The 16,295-nt window shown below is 36.6% G+C and overlaps 3 protein-coding genes across 3 annotated transcripts; 1 reads left to right on the forward strand and 2 right to left on the reverse strand.

Annotated features, from left to right (window-relative positions):
• Positions 1-1,153: 1,153 nt before the first annotated feature.
• LOC131775741 (cell division cycle protein 20 homolog) lies at positions 1,154-6,820 on the reverse strand. The gene is made up of 7 exons (XM_059091868.2): positions 6,337-6,820; positions 5,995-6,126; positions 4,532-4,728; positions 4,341-4,435; positions 3,425-3,659; positions 2,652-2,777; positions 1,154-1,767 (listed from the first exon to the last, which is right to left on the reverse strand). Exons 1-7 carry the CDS (start codon positions 6,761-6,763, stop codon positions 1,474-1,476), a joined length of 1,506 nt encoding a protein of 501 aa, XP_058947851.2. The 5' UTR covers positions 6,764-6,820; the 3' UTR covers positions 1,154-1,473.
• Positions 6,821-7,020: 200 nt separating this feature from the next.
• Positions 7,021-9,892, forward strand: LOC131775742 (uncharacterized). Its single transcript, XM_059091869.2, has 2 exons — positions 7,021-7,172; positions 8,448-9,892. Exons 1-2 carry the CDS (start codon positions 7,038-7,040, stop codon positions 8,889-8,891), a joined length of 579 nt encoding a protein of 192 aa, XP_058947852.2. The 5' UTR covers positions 7,021-7,037; the 3' UTR covers positions 8,892-9,892.
• Positions 9,893-10,418: 526 nt separating this feature from the next.
• Positions 10,419-16,249, reverse strand: LOC131775740 (L-threonine ammonia-lyase-like). Its single transcript, XM_059091867.2, has 10 exons — positions 16,160-16,249; positions 15,574-15,644; positions 14,587-14,632; positions 13,538-13,723; positions 12,639-12,694; positions 12,034-12,199; positions 11,915-11,948; positions 11,371-11,407; positions 10,937-11,062; positions 10,419-10,446 (listed from the first exon to the last, which is right to left on the reverse strand). The coding sequence occupies exons 1-10, from the start codon at positions 16,247-16,249 to the stop codon at positions 10,419-10,421; spliced, it is 840 nt and encodes a 279-aa protein (XP_058947850.2).
• Between the last annotated feature and the right edge of the window lie 46 nt (positions 16,250-16,295).

Genomic DNA, 16,295 nt, shown 5'->3' on the forward strand with positions numbered 1-16,295 from the left:
ATTATGTTTGGCTTATTTGATGTCGATAATCACTTTATGCTTTTAAATCATATCATGTTAATAGCGAAGCAGACCATCTTTCTCTGCAGACAGAAATCTATTACCCCAAGCTTTATTATCTTCCTCGCGCACCTTAAAAAAAATTTTTAGAATAGAAGAATACCTAGCTAAAGAAAAGAAAAAACTAAACCTGCTCTTAATGAAATGGGAAAAAGTTTTACAATCACTCAGTTGAAATAACTTTATCTTGGGTAGCCTTGTATTAATATTTTTGTTTATTTATTTATTTATTTACTGACCTTATACAATTTTATTTACTTTATACTGCTGTAATTTTTTTTTTTTCAATGTAAAACGGAAAAACACAATAAAATATATAAAAAAAATCTATAACTGATTTTGCATAGATATCCTACATGCTAACTTTTAAAACTTGTGACTAATCCATTTTATGACTAATCACTGGTGTTCCAGTCGCTAGTTGTACTAAAAAACTTCTGGACCTGTTTTCGTAAGGATATCCTACGTGCTAACTTTTAAAACTGATAACTAATAAATTTTTGGTATGTGTGATTTGTTCAGACAGTCTTTACTTTATAACGGAGCTTTAAATTTACCGTCTTTCCTTTTCTATTCATTAACAAATACATATATTTAAAGATAATTTGGTTTCATCAACTGAAGTGATAATGTAAATTGGCCACCGTAAAGGATTTCTACAGCTGAAGTATCGACGTAGGGCTGACGCTCGAGAGGTCTGCTCGAGAAACTCTTTACAGGGACCAATTTCTTTTATTGACTTTGTTAATAAAACATGACTATTGTTCAATACCCCCACAATAACAAGGGCAATGATGAGGGAGCCTGGGGAAAAGTTGCCAAAACTATATTGAGAATAATCGGACAACCTTATTAGCATGAGGATGTCAAGGGATTTGGATGACCTTTTGGCTTAATGATGTATTGATATGTAAAAAGCTATTTTAACTGATTTTTTTGCGATTTGCAAGATGGACATCACCTAAGAGCAGGTACTGCTCGTAAGTCTAGTGAATGGGTTAAAATTGCATTTTTTATGCTTATTTGTGCCAACCTAACCATAAATTTTTGTTTCATTCACAAACTTCATGATTCAACCCACAAAGTTAGATAATATTACTTTTATTGTAAATTTTAAAATATGTCTAACAGTGTTTTTAACCAACTTTGCAGAGTTGATTCTTATAACTAATACTAAACAACTAACACTGTACAAAATTTTTGTAAGTCAGCAAAATGTCATCACTGTTTTCTTGTGATAAGTTGATGATTTGCAAATGTTATAAAATGCTAACAAATAATTGTACTGTCAAAAATGGCTCCATAGGAATATGTTGGAAGCAAAGGGAGAAATACCTTAGAAACAGTAATTTTTGAATAATTACCTAATAATTCAAATTTCAATAACTCTACTAAATAACTATAAAACTTTTATCATCGAATGCCTCTGTGTACCAATGACCCGCTTGGCACACTAGGCTTGGATTTTTTCTTGGTTACAGGATCAGAAGCAAAGCACTTCCATATTCTAAGAGTTTCGTCAGCTGCTGCAGACACAACTGTCTGTCCATCTGGACTCATGGCCATGTGAAGGACACGACATGTGTGACCAGTCAGCTCAGTTACTTTGACCATTGATGGATACTTCCAGATAGTCAGCTGGTTTTGTGCATAACCATGACTGGAAACAAGTTCCTTGTATTCTTTTGACCATAATATAGAACACACCTAGGAAAAGAAGATTATAACCAGGCATCATGACAGTATTCCTTCGTGCGTTCATTTACCTCATGACCCATACATTCCCACATGAGCTTCTACTGGAAAAAGTTCTACAAAAATATGAGCACGAGGCCCATAAAACTGAAAAAGGTTGGGTTGAACTTGTTTATCATTTAGGCAGGACATTTAATTACACTGCCCCACCCATGACCTGAAAACATGCTGGAGGGTATCCCTGTGGTAAACTGGCATCCCATCCAGGGGTCATAACACTGGCTCTTTGTCAAAGGGAATAAAGGAAAGGCTAATAAATAATAAAGGCTGGAAAGATCAGCTTTAGAAACTCTTAACAGTGGACAATTTACCAGCCTTTTACAGCTGCCCCCTTTCTGCTTTTCTTTAGAGGTTAGGGGGCTGTACACACTACCAATTTACATCTACGAACCCTTTATGCCCTAACATCAGTAGCCATATTCTCCATACTATACACTATACATCTCCTAAGGTGCTGACAAAGAGAATTTGTTTAATAATCAAGAGCTGCTTTGATTGGTGATCATTTCCTTTATTCTCATTACCTTAATGTTTGATTCAAGGTTGATATTGTAAGGAGAAATTAGATGCTAGCCACTCTTAGGTATTAAAGGGTTATTTAACCCAGTTGATAACACCAAATTATCCTGTGTGGGTTACATGGCCATTAGAGCAGAGTTCTTCTTGATCATTAGGGATGGCGAAGATTCATTCTCTAATCCAATAGTCTAACGTTATAAGTAAAAAAGGAAATCACTGATAACTGAATACGCTCTTGATTGTTAAACATTCTCCTTGTCAGTATTATTTGAATGGATTTGTTTAGAAAATATTGTGGGATATAAAGGGTGAATTACTTGTGATTGAGTGTCAATACTGCTGAGACAGTTTCCAGTAGCAACATTCCAAAACCTGATGTGTCGATCTGCAGTTCCACCACCACTAGCAAGTACATTACGTTGAAATGGACACCAGTCAAGTGCCTGAAAATAAACCAGAAAAAAAATGTTTTGTAAACTGACAATTTTTTTTCTTATCAAATATGGCATTTCAGAAAGGACTATTAGGTGCTATGAGTAGTTAAATAGAGGTAATTCTGAGGAGGGATCACTTTCTATGTCAGTGATTGACATTCATTAAGTGATCTGGAAAAATAATCATCAAAAAGGTGAAATTAATTGTCAATCGAATCAGTCAATCAATCATTTCATTCTATCAAGTCAGAAACTTATGGGTTCCTTCTATATTGAACTGTTCCAAGCATTCAGTCAGTAAAAGTGGAAGATAGTATACAATACAGTAACTAAGCATTGGAGGGGAAACAAAATAACAAAGCAAAACCAAACAGAGAGGTTTGAAGAGCCAGATTGCAACTCAACCCAGACCTCCTCATTTTTCATTTCTCTGTCACTAGTTTACAATTACACTTGGTTATGCCACTGAATGCCCAGAACCCACAACCACTATATCCAAGCCAGAGGCTCATGTGTAAGCCACATTACAACAGACTGAAAATCAGACAAAAATTCAAAGGAACTAGTTCCATTAACTTTTACTTCAGTTTAAAATAAATTTTAAAATTTTAAAATCTGGACATGTGTCTAAAGTAAAGAAAAAGTTACATAGAAACCTTAACAGCTGCCTGGTGCTGATTCAAGGTGAACAGCGGTGTATTGGTGTTACTATTTGTGTTGACATTGGCATCCCATAACACCAACAGATTATCATTTCCTCCACTAGCAAGATATTTGCCATCAGGTGACCATTTCAGTCCGCACACTTCTTGTGTATGTCTGGCAAGTGTTGCAACGTGATGATTTGCGACACGAACATCATGATGGTGAATGGCACTACTTCTGCTCCCACTGATAATAAATTCATAATAAATAGAATAATCCTATAATTCTGTTGGCAGCCTTTTATCAAATTTGTAAAGAAGATGGGAAAAGGAAATTAAGAATGTAGGAAATCAGGGAAATAGGAAAAAAAAGGAAAGAAGAAGTTGTGAAACAAAAGCAATTTCATTGCATTTTCTAAGGAGGCCTGGTGTTCAAGAAACAAAATTTAACAAAGACAAATTATACATTTACCTTGAATTCTAAATAACCCCTTTCCAAGTTACCCCTACTCTTCCTTGTTCCTTCATTTATTTACTCATCCTCTTCAATTGCTCTTTTTATTTTTTTTCAGTTTTAAGAAATTATTTTCAATTTTGTAGGAATCAATGAGTTTGTAACTTTCTATATTTTTATTACCTTAACCCTTAACTCCCAGAAGTGATTGACATAAAACTTCTCCCTACAATATCCATACATTCTTCAGCAAACAGGTAATGAGAATATTCAAACTTATCAGGTAGAAGCTGCTCTCCTGATCTAGCACCAAGTTCTCATAACTAATTTACAAGGAATTATGTGTAGTAGCTACAGGGGAGAATTCACAATCAGATCTTGGGAGTTAAAGGGTTTAATACCCTAATTATAGGACAGTGCATAAGTTAACACTGAGTCACTTCACTCCTCAGAGTTCAATTTTTGTAAACTCACCTTGATAGAATATATGAATTCCATGACAAGCAACCAACTCTAGCAGAATGCCCTGACATGCTGCGTACACGTTTTTGTGCCTCTACATCCCACAACTGTAGGAAAAATAGTGCTTGTTGATTAACCCTTGACATCTAAGAGTTACCAGCATCTAAGATAAAGTTTAACTACCAAAAGGAATATTTGGGTACCTGTACAGCACCATTACTGTCTCCCAAAGCAATGTAATTCCCTTCTTTAATCCAAGACACAGCTCCAATATAGCAGTCTGGTGGTTCAGTTTGACACAGTTGTACAATATCACCTGAAGCTGCATTCCACAAGTAAACAAAACCACCAAGAGCGACAGCTAAGTGGTTGTTACAACTCCAGTCTAGAAGATTCAGATCTGAAAAATCAATAAACACATTTCTTTCAGTCTGGCATTGCATGCACACAAAATGAAGGGATTATGCACTACTTTAGCCCCTAAGAGTGATAAGCAGCTTACTTCTCCCAAAAGTATCACCCCTAAATGTTAATATTAAGGTGATGTGAATAAAAGAAATGATTGCCAACTAAAAAAATATCTTGATACTTAAATGATTTATCCTTGTTAGGAAATGGATAGTGACCAGTTAGGAGAATATGCAAGCTGATGTTTGGGTGGAAAGGCTCAATAAAAGATGGACACTCATCGGTGTCCAGTGGGAGAACAGCATAGGGGCTGGTCAATTGACACTGCACAGTGAAACTATTTATTAGTGCAAATGGGCAGAATCAGATGACAGGACTGAATGAAAATGCATTATCTGCAGAATTTTAGTCTTCAGAGAAACCAAGGTACTTTAACATGGCAATCAGTTTTCATGACTTACTTAGGAAACCAATGTATAGGACATTTTGGAATATTCCTTGTGTTAAGACCAATAATGCTGAAATCATGACATGTGAGCAAACCAAAAATCTGAAGAATACTTGAAGTTACTTCACACTGACTGTTTAGTTTGCTCAAAATGCATTTGACTTGTTTTCTTGAGAAAACATTCCCTAATCTATTTCAAGGGTCACAGTTTCTGAACTTCACCAACAACAATTCTGAAACTTTAGCAAGAAAACCAACTTTTTGATTTTTTTCCCAGAAAAAATGTTGAAATGAAATCACACACACACATCAAGGGACTTAAATCAAAACTGAGTGGTACGCAGGCAGAGAGCTCTTAGGGTCAAGTTGAAGCTTAAGTCCTAAAGCAACCATACTCCTTATATGATTGGTTAAAAGCATTTGAAAGCCATCAAATCTCATGTCACCACAACACAGCTGAGCTAAGTGTCACAAGAAAGAAAAATTCTCAATTGACAACGAGTTGATGAAAAACTTCTTATAACTTTTCTTCTTCTGCAGGTTGATTTTTATAATCCTGACTAGTTGAAAGTCTCTCAAGAGGATTGATTTAAGAGGAGAATTTAAGTGGTATTTATCCACGTGTGACCTTGACAGTGTTTTGTTCACGTGTGACCTTGAGAGAACTTAATGACCTTCACCTTGACATTCAAATGTTTATTTTAAACGTACTTTTGAGTAAACGGCGTGCGATAGATTGAATAAACTGAAAGCGAAACATACTGTCTTCAACTAATTTCCATATAATTTCTTATTTCGTTCGAAACTTACAGTAATCGTCAATAAGATCGGGTGCATCTAATATTCTCTCAGGAACTTGAGAAATATGCCTTGCATTCTTCTTGGTCGAAGTGGAGGGAGTTTTGTTCTGACCGTACAACACGCGTAGATCATTCAAATGGCCTGAAAAATAAAAGATCGGTAAAGAAGAAAAAAGTAAGAAGCAGCACGTGACACATGTATTCAATCAATAAATCTTTCTCCTTGTGAATATTAAGGGAAAAAATGAAAGCACGTCAAGTTGTAAGTGAAGTTGAAAAACAAGACGATCAAACATATGATCGCGGGTTTACTTCTCTAATTTAACGTTTTTATTATCAAATGTTATATTACCTTCTTTCGTTGTTGGTGCTTTGCTCTTGAAGGCAAGAATTCTAGCATTTGCTTCGCCGACACCAAGGTTTTCGGCCATGTTCTTCTTGAATTCGGCTTTCGAAGGACTGATACATTCGTTCTCTTCGTTCTCGGTATCAGCTGAGATCATCTTGTGATAACTCGCTTCAAAATTCATAGCACTTCGATTAGGAATAAATCTGTCCTCAGAAGGTGTCTTGGGCGTTTTCTTGAGAGATTTCGGTGTCTTCGATGGCGTCTTGCTCAAGTTTAACCTTGACGAGTTGCGAAGCGGTGTGCTTGAAGTCGCACTGGAACAGCGACGTTCTGTTGACTTTCTCTGCCATCGCGGAACCGGTCCTTTGCTGATAGGAGCATCTAGTCTCAAGAGATCATTCACTTCACTATGAAAACTGAAATGCGACATGGTTTTTTGCAGATCGTGGAATATATTTTCTTATTAACATCAATAAGAGTCCGTGAGAATTAGCGTTTCTTAACAAAACATGTAGATTCATAATTTGAAATGGACCGCTCAATTCGAAAAATCGAGCTCTGATTGGACAATAAAAAATATTCCTACTCTGATTGGCCATCACCTTGACAGCTCAAAACAGCTGTTCCCAGAAACGTTGTCGTAGCAACAACTTGCTCAGTTCTAGTCCCCCTCATGAATGAAAGGAATAAGAAATTCCCGCAAAATGGAGGTCTGGCAGTTCAGCCTGATTGTGTTGCTTGGCTTCGGAGTAGATTTGATTGAATCTTCGGATTTTTATTCTTTAACTATAGAAGATTTAAAGGGAAATGCCGTTCCAATGAGTGTGTTTAAAGGAAAGGTCAGTATTTTGTAAAAATAAACTTTCCCCTTCGAGGCGGTGCTCATGTTACGACTGTATGTAGTCATACAGATTTAGTTCGTGTGAGTTAATTCCTTCATATAAATCTACCATAAGCAGCTGCCCTTAAGAATGACATTCGGTGGTCGTATTCAACACAGTGATTTAGAAAATTGGCTTTCAAATTGAGTTCGCACACAAGCATTGCAACGTACAATTTACAATGTCTGTTTGTTGTCACGAATGGAATGTTTCTGCCACGTCGCAAAAGCTGTATCAGACTTGTCTGACTCTCCACACGTTTTTGCATGGACTAAAGATATGTACTTTAAGGGTTTTTTAGAGCGGTTCTTCTGGTAACGTCGTTGGTTTCTATCATCCCAAATTTGCTTAGAACTGAATATTTCAAATTGCATGCAGTAGACAGTCGACTTAATGTGGGCCTGTGATGAAGACATAGAGGCTTGGTAATACGTAGACTGGACTGGACTGCAGACTGAGAGGATGAAGATCAAGCTGTAGGAAGGTCATTTTGCTGCATTCTTTGGTTAATTGATGGGGTGGTAGGGATATGGGAGGGGTGGGAAGGGGGAAAATGACCCATCATGGACTAGAATCCTATCCTGAATGCTATGTCATGTGGAAACTGTAATAAGATCTGACAGTTAAGTTTCTGCCAGCTTTGAGAACTAAAAGAAAAATCTGCTGAAAAACGCATTTCTATCGCCACCATTTGATAAGTATAGTTACAAAAATTACCAGTTACCAATTGCTTTGGAGATTCCAAACAATGACTTAACAGTCCAGAAATCACATGGTAGGAATTTGGTTTTATACATACTGGTACACTGTACATTTGAGGACAGTTTTGAAAGTTTATGTGACTCTTAGGAATCTGCATAGTACCCAGTAATTCAATAAATATTTTTTAATGAAGATTTTTCAAACGACATGGTTTCTGGAGTAAATATCTCTTGAAAAAATAGGCCGCTGTTACTCTCTTCCCCACCCTTAAAACCTTAACCCTTTAACTTCCAGGAGTGACTAACATAGAATTTCTCCTTACAATATTAATACAATAGCAACCAGACAAGTGATGAGAGTAAAGAAAACTATTAATTTGGGGATAATTAGTTGATGCAATACTAAATTCTCTGAACTAACATTATAAGAATTGTGTGGTTGGCAGTAAGGAGAATAACAAATTTGGTTCAGGAGTTAAAGAATTAATTTTTTATTTTCTCAATCGTATTTATGTGTGTTTTTTGTTTTCAGGTGTTGTTGATTGTGAATGTTGCCAGTGAATGCGGTTACACAGATAAGCATTACAAAGAGTTGGTTGAACTACAGACAAAGTTTGATAGTCACGATTTCAACATCCTTGCATTTCCATGCAATCAGTTTGGCCAACAGGAACCCCTGAGGAACAGTGGTATCGCCAGATTTGTTAAGAACAAATACAATGCGAACTTTCCGGTGTTTTCAAAGATCAAAGTTGTTGGTCCTGGGGCTCATCCTTTGTACAAGTATCTTTATGCAAGTGCAAAATATGCTCCTCAGTGGAATTTTGCCAAGTATCTTGTGAGTAGGGCAGGCAAAGTGATTCAGTTCTGGAGTCAACATTATTCACCTTTAGGTCTTGAGAATTTTATTGACAAGCACGTGAATATGGCAATAACTGATGAATATGAAGTCTATAATGTTTATAAGGAACTATGATGTAACTTTAAGTTAACTCTTTAACTCACATGAGTGACCAACAAAGAATTTCTCCTTACAATATCAATACAATATCAAGCAGATAAGTGACTAGAATGAAGGAAAATATTAACTAGGGGATTATTAGTTGATCCAATACCAAATTCTCCAAATTAACAGCACAAGAACTATATGGTAGACAGTAAGGAGAATTGCTAGTGAGATCTTGGGAGTTAGAGGGTTGAAAAAGAGGAATTTGCTAAGTGAAGTTGCAGTTAATCTGGTTTTACCACATACAAAAAAAATTAAAAATATATTTTATTTTTATGTAAAAGATTATCAGCACTTTTTCTGAAATTACTTTTCAATCCCATGAAGAAATTTGTTAATTAATGTACTTGAAAAAAAATTCTTCCCCTGATTGACCAAGACAAATTCAGTTTTTTAGGTAACAAATTGCGAAAGAGGTCCAGCAATTCAAATCAAGGAAGGGTAATTCTGTGGATTAGAAGTATGTAGCTGGAATTTTAAATACCATAGTTCATGGCTAATCCTGAAGAGTGACCAGCATCTAATATAACCTCACAGTAATACGGCTGAATCTTTTTTTATGGTCATGAGATTAAAAGAGGTTATTGCCAAACTAAGAAGTTGATTGTTAAATTAATTATGCCATTTGGCAACCTAAATTCACAAATGGTCACCCCTCAAAGGTTTAAATTTCCCACCCCCTGAAAGGGCCTTTTCCATCTTCCTTGGGTAGAGGCAATGGTCAAATACCAGTAGGTTGCACAGTGGGATGCTGAAGCTTCAGATTTATTGGCAGATAATTTCATCAATAAATTAAGTGTTGCACTACACTCAATTGTCCTCTTGTGCAATGCCTTTGAATCAGTGTTGGATTGGACATTTTGCATGGAGTTCAAGGAAATATCGCATGCTTCAAGATCACCTCACAAACACCTTAAGAATAATTTTAAATCTTCATATTCAATAAAGATCACTGACAAGGAGCTTGAAGCTTATTGGGTTTGTGCAAGTATAGTTTTGATTTTAAAATGTGTTGTCATATTACTCTCTGGTGACTTACCTCTTTCACAAGTTTTTCATAATACATCACTTCACTTCCATAACAGTTGTCAAGAACTCATAACTTACATGTATTGAACTGCCTCAACTAAGTTCTTTCCTTTTGGAAACTCAAGAGTTCCCTTTAGTCAGTCAACCTTTTTGTCATGATGCAAAATTTTCTACAAGTACTAGAACAAAGCTGAGCTTAGCATTGCAGACCTATGTTGGTAAATGATTGATATGTCGCCATCTGTACTGCCACTCTCACATAGCCTGATGGGAGATGATAACAGTTTTGTGAGACGTCAATCCTGTCCAGTAGTGGTAATCTATTTTCGTTCCCAGTCTGCCCTCAGAAGTTGACTTCAGTTACTCGATGAGTACGTCCACTGCAACAGGGGTGGGGACATTAGGACATCTATCACCTTTAGCCAGGCCTTCATTGATGAACTGTTCCAACTGGAGAAGACTGGGTAACTAGGACTCGGAAAATACCACCACCACCCTGTAAGAAATAAACAAACAATTATCAAACGGAAAGCGTTTAAATTCTGATTCGTCTGTCATCACAGTTCAATAAGATATTTCAAAATCGTCTTTTTCGGTGATTTTCTTTCATTTTAAAAATGTTGTAACCTAGTTAAACGATTTAATTCTGTAAATATATCTTTTACAAAATATCAAGGTGAGGGTTCGGGAAGCGAGTGAACGAGTTAATTTTAGGGAGTGGAATTTTCACTTGAATTTTTTAACCTATGAAAATCACCGCTGTAGAAGTTCTGAAGTTTTCACGATGTTCGTCGAGGAAATTAGCTAATCTTGTGTATTTTTTTTTCAGATGACATTGCTACCGCTGCTAATAAAACGTGAGGAAAATCAAGTCGAATGAATTTTCAAGTCTTTGGACAAATACGGTCTAAAGCTAATTTAAAGTAACAAAGTCCCCCCTGCTCTTCATGTAACCGTCACCAAGTTTAAATTTCTACTCCACTTACCGTCCATTTCTCAGCTGAGTAAGTTTTCCGGTTAAGAAAGCTGCCATTCCTGACACACCCTCCGTAGTAAGGAGGAAACCTTTCTTTTCCAAAACTCGTAAGACCGTTCTTGAAATGTGCACGTCGCTGATGTAAGAAACGAACGGATTTCTATTTTCATTTTATTTCTGGACTTGAAGGCTTAAATATTGTCAATGCAAAATGACTCGTGTTTTACCCGAATTTCCTACGATCCAAAAATAAAGCCTCTAGAAATTAATTTAAAGAAACCTTTAAAGAAACCCCTCGTCATTCACAGCCGCCCCGTAAATTCTGGAAGGCATCCGCGATGCTATTTCGCGTGACATATATCACCAGAAAATAAAATAAAAATAAATTTTAAAAATTTAAAAAAAAACAGAGAACTGCTTCAGCTCAAAGTAGCTGATGCTTACCTGATTTCAAGTGTATTGTCTAGTGCATCATTCGAATCTAGCGGAAAAAGCAAACAAAAGACTGTCATTTCGTTTGAAAGAAGGTTTATGTTGCGTTGATATGATATTGATACGCTCGACGAACTAGAAAGTACGTGGATACAAAGACAAACCGTCAATTTGCTCTCTTACTCAGTAGCTTAGTTCTATAAGGGAGTTCTGTGATACGTAATATCCGATAAGATGACATGGCGCTTTACTTAAGGCTATTTCTAAGAGAGGTAATAAATTGTGCGGTTCAAATCATTTAACTTCCGCGGATCATCCCAATTCAAATTCCCATCGCGTTATTGAGTGTGATAGCTTCAGGGGTAGGCTATGATATTACGTAAATGAAGTAACTATAATAATCACTACAACGCACGTGCAAATTTGTCTAACCAATCAGAGCTTAAGTTGAGAAACTTGACAGCCAATCAATTGCAAGCCTATAAACATAGCTTCATTGATCACTAAGTACCTTTATATGTTTCCGCGCTCGGAGGAGGCAATATACTCCACGTACCTCTTGCAGACTCTTTTTCCTTGACTTTTACGCCCTCAAGAAGAATATTTTGTATATCAGACCAAGGAAACGGCGTTAAAACAATGTGAGGTCTCGGAGCGATTTGTATCCTCACTTACCATTACTTTGATTTGAGGGAAAATCCTTTTTATTGAATATCTTAGCGCTCTAAGAAGGTTTGCGTCACTCCCAGGAACTACAACTGCGTCCAAGTTACAGTCACATTGTTCTAGGATCTCGAACCCCAGGGTACCTAGGCCAGCTAGCATGGTGAGGCTGTGGTCACTAAGAAAATGAATAATTATAAGTGCGTTTGTAGAAGGATTGACGATAATCATGAATTTGTCTTTAAATACAATGTTGTATAAACAGGACTCATAACAAAAAAAGTTTCAAGGGATTAGACTGGCAATGTGTATCTATAATTGCCGAAAGAAAACGACAGAGCACTCAGGTGCAGTCAGAACGTGTGCTCGGAAATATCGATTCCATGAAAGCTATCTGTAGTTTTAGACGAAAATGACTATCTCTTACCAAGACGTCTGCGTTATAAATTCTCATAAAAGGAATATTAATCCTCTTAAATTTTGAAATCGTAATTAACAGCAACACTAATCTCCACGCCACCCGCGGCTATTTATTAGCCTATCACTCGTAGTATTGACATATGAGTCCGGAGGCCTGCAATTCTGTCGGCTTTGATATTCCTTTTTTTATTACCTACCTATCTATATATTCCAGTCTAACTCCTCTTCTAAGTTCCTCTGCGCATCTTTTTGCCTAAATAATTTAAAGAATTAAAGTAAAATTTGTATAGGTATTGACATAATTTCTCTCGCAATTTGGTGTTAATAAGCACGAGTAATTTTTTTCACAGACATCAAAATTGCACAAACCCGTAGGGCGAGTGCAATTTATAGTCTTTGAAAAATTTGCAAGTGCTTATTACACCAAATTGCGAGAGAGATCATGTTATTACTCGTTGATAATTTAAATGAAACAACATCATCGAAAAGCGTGACAAAGGAAATTTTGAAAGCGTGCGCGTGCGCTATTTGCAATTTTCGCTCGTGTTACAACCTTGCACTTGTGTTATAGAGACTGCACTTGTTTTCAGCCAGTCAGAAGCGCGTAATTTTTTCATGTTCATTATCAACCAGGTAAGCTTAAATCAAAAAGCGCGCAAACGCCCTAGGACTCATTCTTTCAACAAAGTCCGCTTGTTTTTATTGAAAGTGGTTTTGATTTCGTTGTTATTAAGCCACTTTTGCTTCTGTTTCAGCTATTCTTAGCTGTGCATGAGTAAATAAACCGATTTTAGTTTCGTTTGATTAATTTGACAATTTAAAAATAGGAATTTTATAGTATTATTGCGCAGTCAAATTCAAACTGAATATGAGATTTTTGCAACAGAAAAAAAGGAATTTCGAAACACGTTTTGTGAACCAAAGAATCGTATTGTCTGTTCGCTTATTCATTTGTCGCTGCTTTTTTCTTTACAAATGCTTGTTCACTTTACTATGACGTTAAATAACCGTTTAAAGACTTGCTTTTTCAAATTAAAGCCTTGGTGAATAGTTTTGTTTAATGATTAAGTTCAGTACCCATGGATACTTTTGATACCTCATCTAAATCACTCCCGCAGCTCACAATGTTTTTTCCAGGTTTGCTCAACAATTGTTGCTGAATTTCACTTCCTAGAGGTACTACTACGGTCACGGGTATCCCGAGTTTGGGCCCGTAATAGAACAGTGCTCGGATGAAGGGCCTACATTCTGATGCTGTGATAACTCCTCGGCGTTTCTGATCCTGCATGTAAACGGAGAGAGAGAGAGAGAAAGAGAGAGAAAGAGAGAGAAAGAGAGAAAAAGGACAAAGAAATGGCGTCATTCTAGGGTCTACATACCTCTTCTTAACCGAGTTCAAGGTCCGTACTTAGTTATGGACGCGGGCCATAAATTCGAGCGAAAAAACTAGGTTCCGTAACTTACAGTACGAATCAAGAAAACGATGTTAGTAGGTTATTTGTTTTTATCTCTGGGTTAAAATCTAGGGGGGAAATTTCAATTTAAACAAATCTTTGAATTTAGAGGGCCGTACAGGGAAATACGGCTCGATAAATCGACCAATCATTGCGCACGTTGTATCCGACAGGTATAATAAATATTATTATAGTATAACTAAGTAATCGTGATATTTTCGAAGAAATGATTGACTTCTAGATGTAAAAGCGAAATTAAAGTGGTAAAGAGTGTCTTTTTTCTCGCCAAAATAAGCCTCAGCTCGAGAAGTGATTAATTTCATGCAAAAAGGGGTTTCTTTTAGATGAAGATCAAATTATGCTTGAAGATAGAGCTATTAGTTCTGCAAAGCTTCTACGATTGAAAATTTATCATAACTGTTTATCAGCAACGATCTTTAGTTTGGGAAGGGAGAAATTACAAACAGAGAATTCATTAGAACTTAAAGATAACACAAATAATGGGGTAAGACGGCAGGAAATGTGATTGAACAAAAAGCGATTGGTGTAAGTTTTCATTTGATTTGTTGAAAGAGCGCGAGTTATTCAGAGCGAAAGAGAAAAAAGCAATTATCGAAACAATCCCGGTTTTTTTCCTACAACCAATTGAAAACTGTTAAAGTTACGTTTCACTGAGCCATAGTATTCTTACCTCTGGTAAAACTAGGAGAGAGTTTAGAACTGCTCTGTCAAAGTAACTGAAGAATCAAGGGATAATAATTTAACTAATGAAGATAAAGCTCCCAAAAAAAGGAGCTATCAGGGAAAAAATTGTGGAGCGCATTTCAGTTAAATGTGGCAAAACCTACAAGAGGTCTGTTACAGAGGCCAATCAGAACAGAAGGTATTATCACAAGGGGTCAGTAAAAACTCTTCTTACACAGCCGGTAGCGCCCGTGGGCAGTATGAAGCGAATCCTGTGTTCTAATTGGCTATCCGAGCGAGCATGATGGGCCCAACTTGTCCGTTGGTATCACCCGCCTTAGCTTGATCCCGCACAAGAAAAAGATTACGTCGAATGGACTTACAAAGCTCGTACTTTTTGGACAATGTCGGCGATGGAGTCGCAAAAAGCGGCAGAAGAAAGTTAAAATAAAGATAACATTAAACGAACCTTAGGGATTTTTTGTGATACAAACACAGTTCGACTTCTCTCCCGGCTCTCGAAATAAACAAGTCATTCTTGATTCTTATTGTATCGAAACTTTTTTTCTGTATCATAAATCTTTTATTGACCAAGCTTGTTAAGTCAAGATAGCTGGATATTGGCCTTTTTCTTTTTTTTTTTTTTTAAATTTTATTACCTCGACTTCGTCTCGGTCCATAAAAACGCGAAAAAAAATTCTGCCATTCTTATCCCACGCTTAGTCAACAACGCATATATAGTTAAACTAGCGAACGGTTATGAGCGTAGGAGATCGCCGAAAACTAAATTGTGATTGTTTTTAATTTATCATCTGATCGGTTGTGAATTCGAAGCTGGCGCAAGTTTTCTGGGAAAATCGCAGGACGTCGTAGAACAAAACCAAATTTTGAACAGGTAACTTTTAACAATTAATTGAAGAAACTTAAAAATATCCTTTCAGCGAAGAACATTTCACTTCAGGAGTTGTAGGTTGAGTTCCCACTTTAAAAGTACCTGCCGGTTGGGGAAAGATTCTCTTCTTTTACGAAGACATCAATTCCGAAGTCGACTCCAAAACAGGTCGTCTGTTAAAATACAAGGTAAAAATTGAAAATATTAATATTTTCATACTATAGTATTTTTACTGCTCCATAAAAGATTCTAGTCAAAGGTTTCCTTTCTTATCAGTTTGAAAGCGTTGCAAAACGGGCAATTTTCAATTAATTTGCGAAAGTAATCCGATATTGCATTAGTTTTGCGTTACTTTGCTCTGTGATTGATATGACTGGCGCTGTCTTTAGTTTGGCTCTGCTTTTACGACACTCAATCGAAAAGAGAACTTCACACCTTATTCAATAGTTCTACTTATAATACGCGCGGATACTTTGCGAGTTGCGTCGTATTTTTCCGGGTAACAGAAAATCGCGCCATACGATCGACTAGCTGAATCATATTTACTCAGACAAGAGCCACATAGCTTGTTTTAACCGTACCATATACATCGACATATGAGCAAGCTTAAATGCTTTATGAAGAGAAAACGTAGACCGAGACGACTTACAATTTTACGATAAAACTTTGAAAAACAGGACAAACTTACCAGGCATGGAGTTGGCCGAAATCTCTTTTTCATTCTCACTCTAGCCATGTAAATGTCAGTTAAGGCCAGTTCTTCTTGGCATTCCTCCATGTTTCAGCTCTCTTGGCTGAAATTCTGAATAAAATTTGAACAAAAC

The sequence above is a fragment of the Pocillopora verrucosa genome, chromosome 12 (genome assembly GCF_036669915.1).
Source record: "Pocillopora verrucosa isolate sample1 chromosome 12, ASM3666991v2, whole genome shotgun sequence".
Classification (NCBI taxonomy): Eukaryota; Metazoa; Cnidaria; class Anthozoa; order Scleractinia; family Pocilloporidae; genus Pocillopora; species Pocillopora verrucosa.

Excerpts from the sequence above, each read along its gene's own strand:
- LOC131775740 (XM_059091867.2), bottom strand. The coding sequence starts at position 16,249 with ATGGAGGAATGCCAAGAAGAACTGGCCTTAACTGACATTTACATGGCT. Across the intron at positions 15,645-16,159 it reads TTCGGCCAACTCCATGCCTG|ACGACCTGTTTTGGAGTCGA; the intron begins GTAAGTTTGTCC and ends GTATTTTAACAG. Across the intron at positions 11,408-11,914 it reads GGAAAAAGAGTCTGCAAGAG|ATTCGAATGATGCACTAGAC; the intron begins GTACGTGGAGTA and ends TTTTTCCGCTAG.
- LOC131775741 (XM_059091868.2), bottom strand. The coding sequence starts at position 6,763 with ATGTCGCATTTCAGTTTTCATAGTGAAGTGAATGATCTCTTGAGACTA. Across the intron at positions 4,729-5,994 it reads CGATCTTATTGACGATTACT|ATCTGAATCTTCTAGACTGG; the intron begins GTAAGTTTCGAA and ends TTGATTTTTCAG. Across the intron at positions 4,436-4,531 it reads ACAGTAATGGTGCTGTACAG|TTGTGGGATGTAGAGGCACA; the intron begins GTACCCAAATAT and ends TTTTTCCTACAG.
- LOC131775742 (XM_059091869.2), top strand. The coding sequence starts at position 7,038 with ATGGAGGTCTGGCAGTTCAGCCTGATTGTGTTGCTTGGCTTCGGAGTA. Across the intron at positions 7,173-8,447 it reads TGAGTGTGTTTAAAGGAAAG|GTGTTGTTGATTGTGAATGT; the intron begins GTCAGTATTTTG and ends TTTTGTTTTCAG.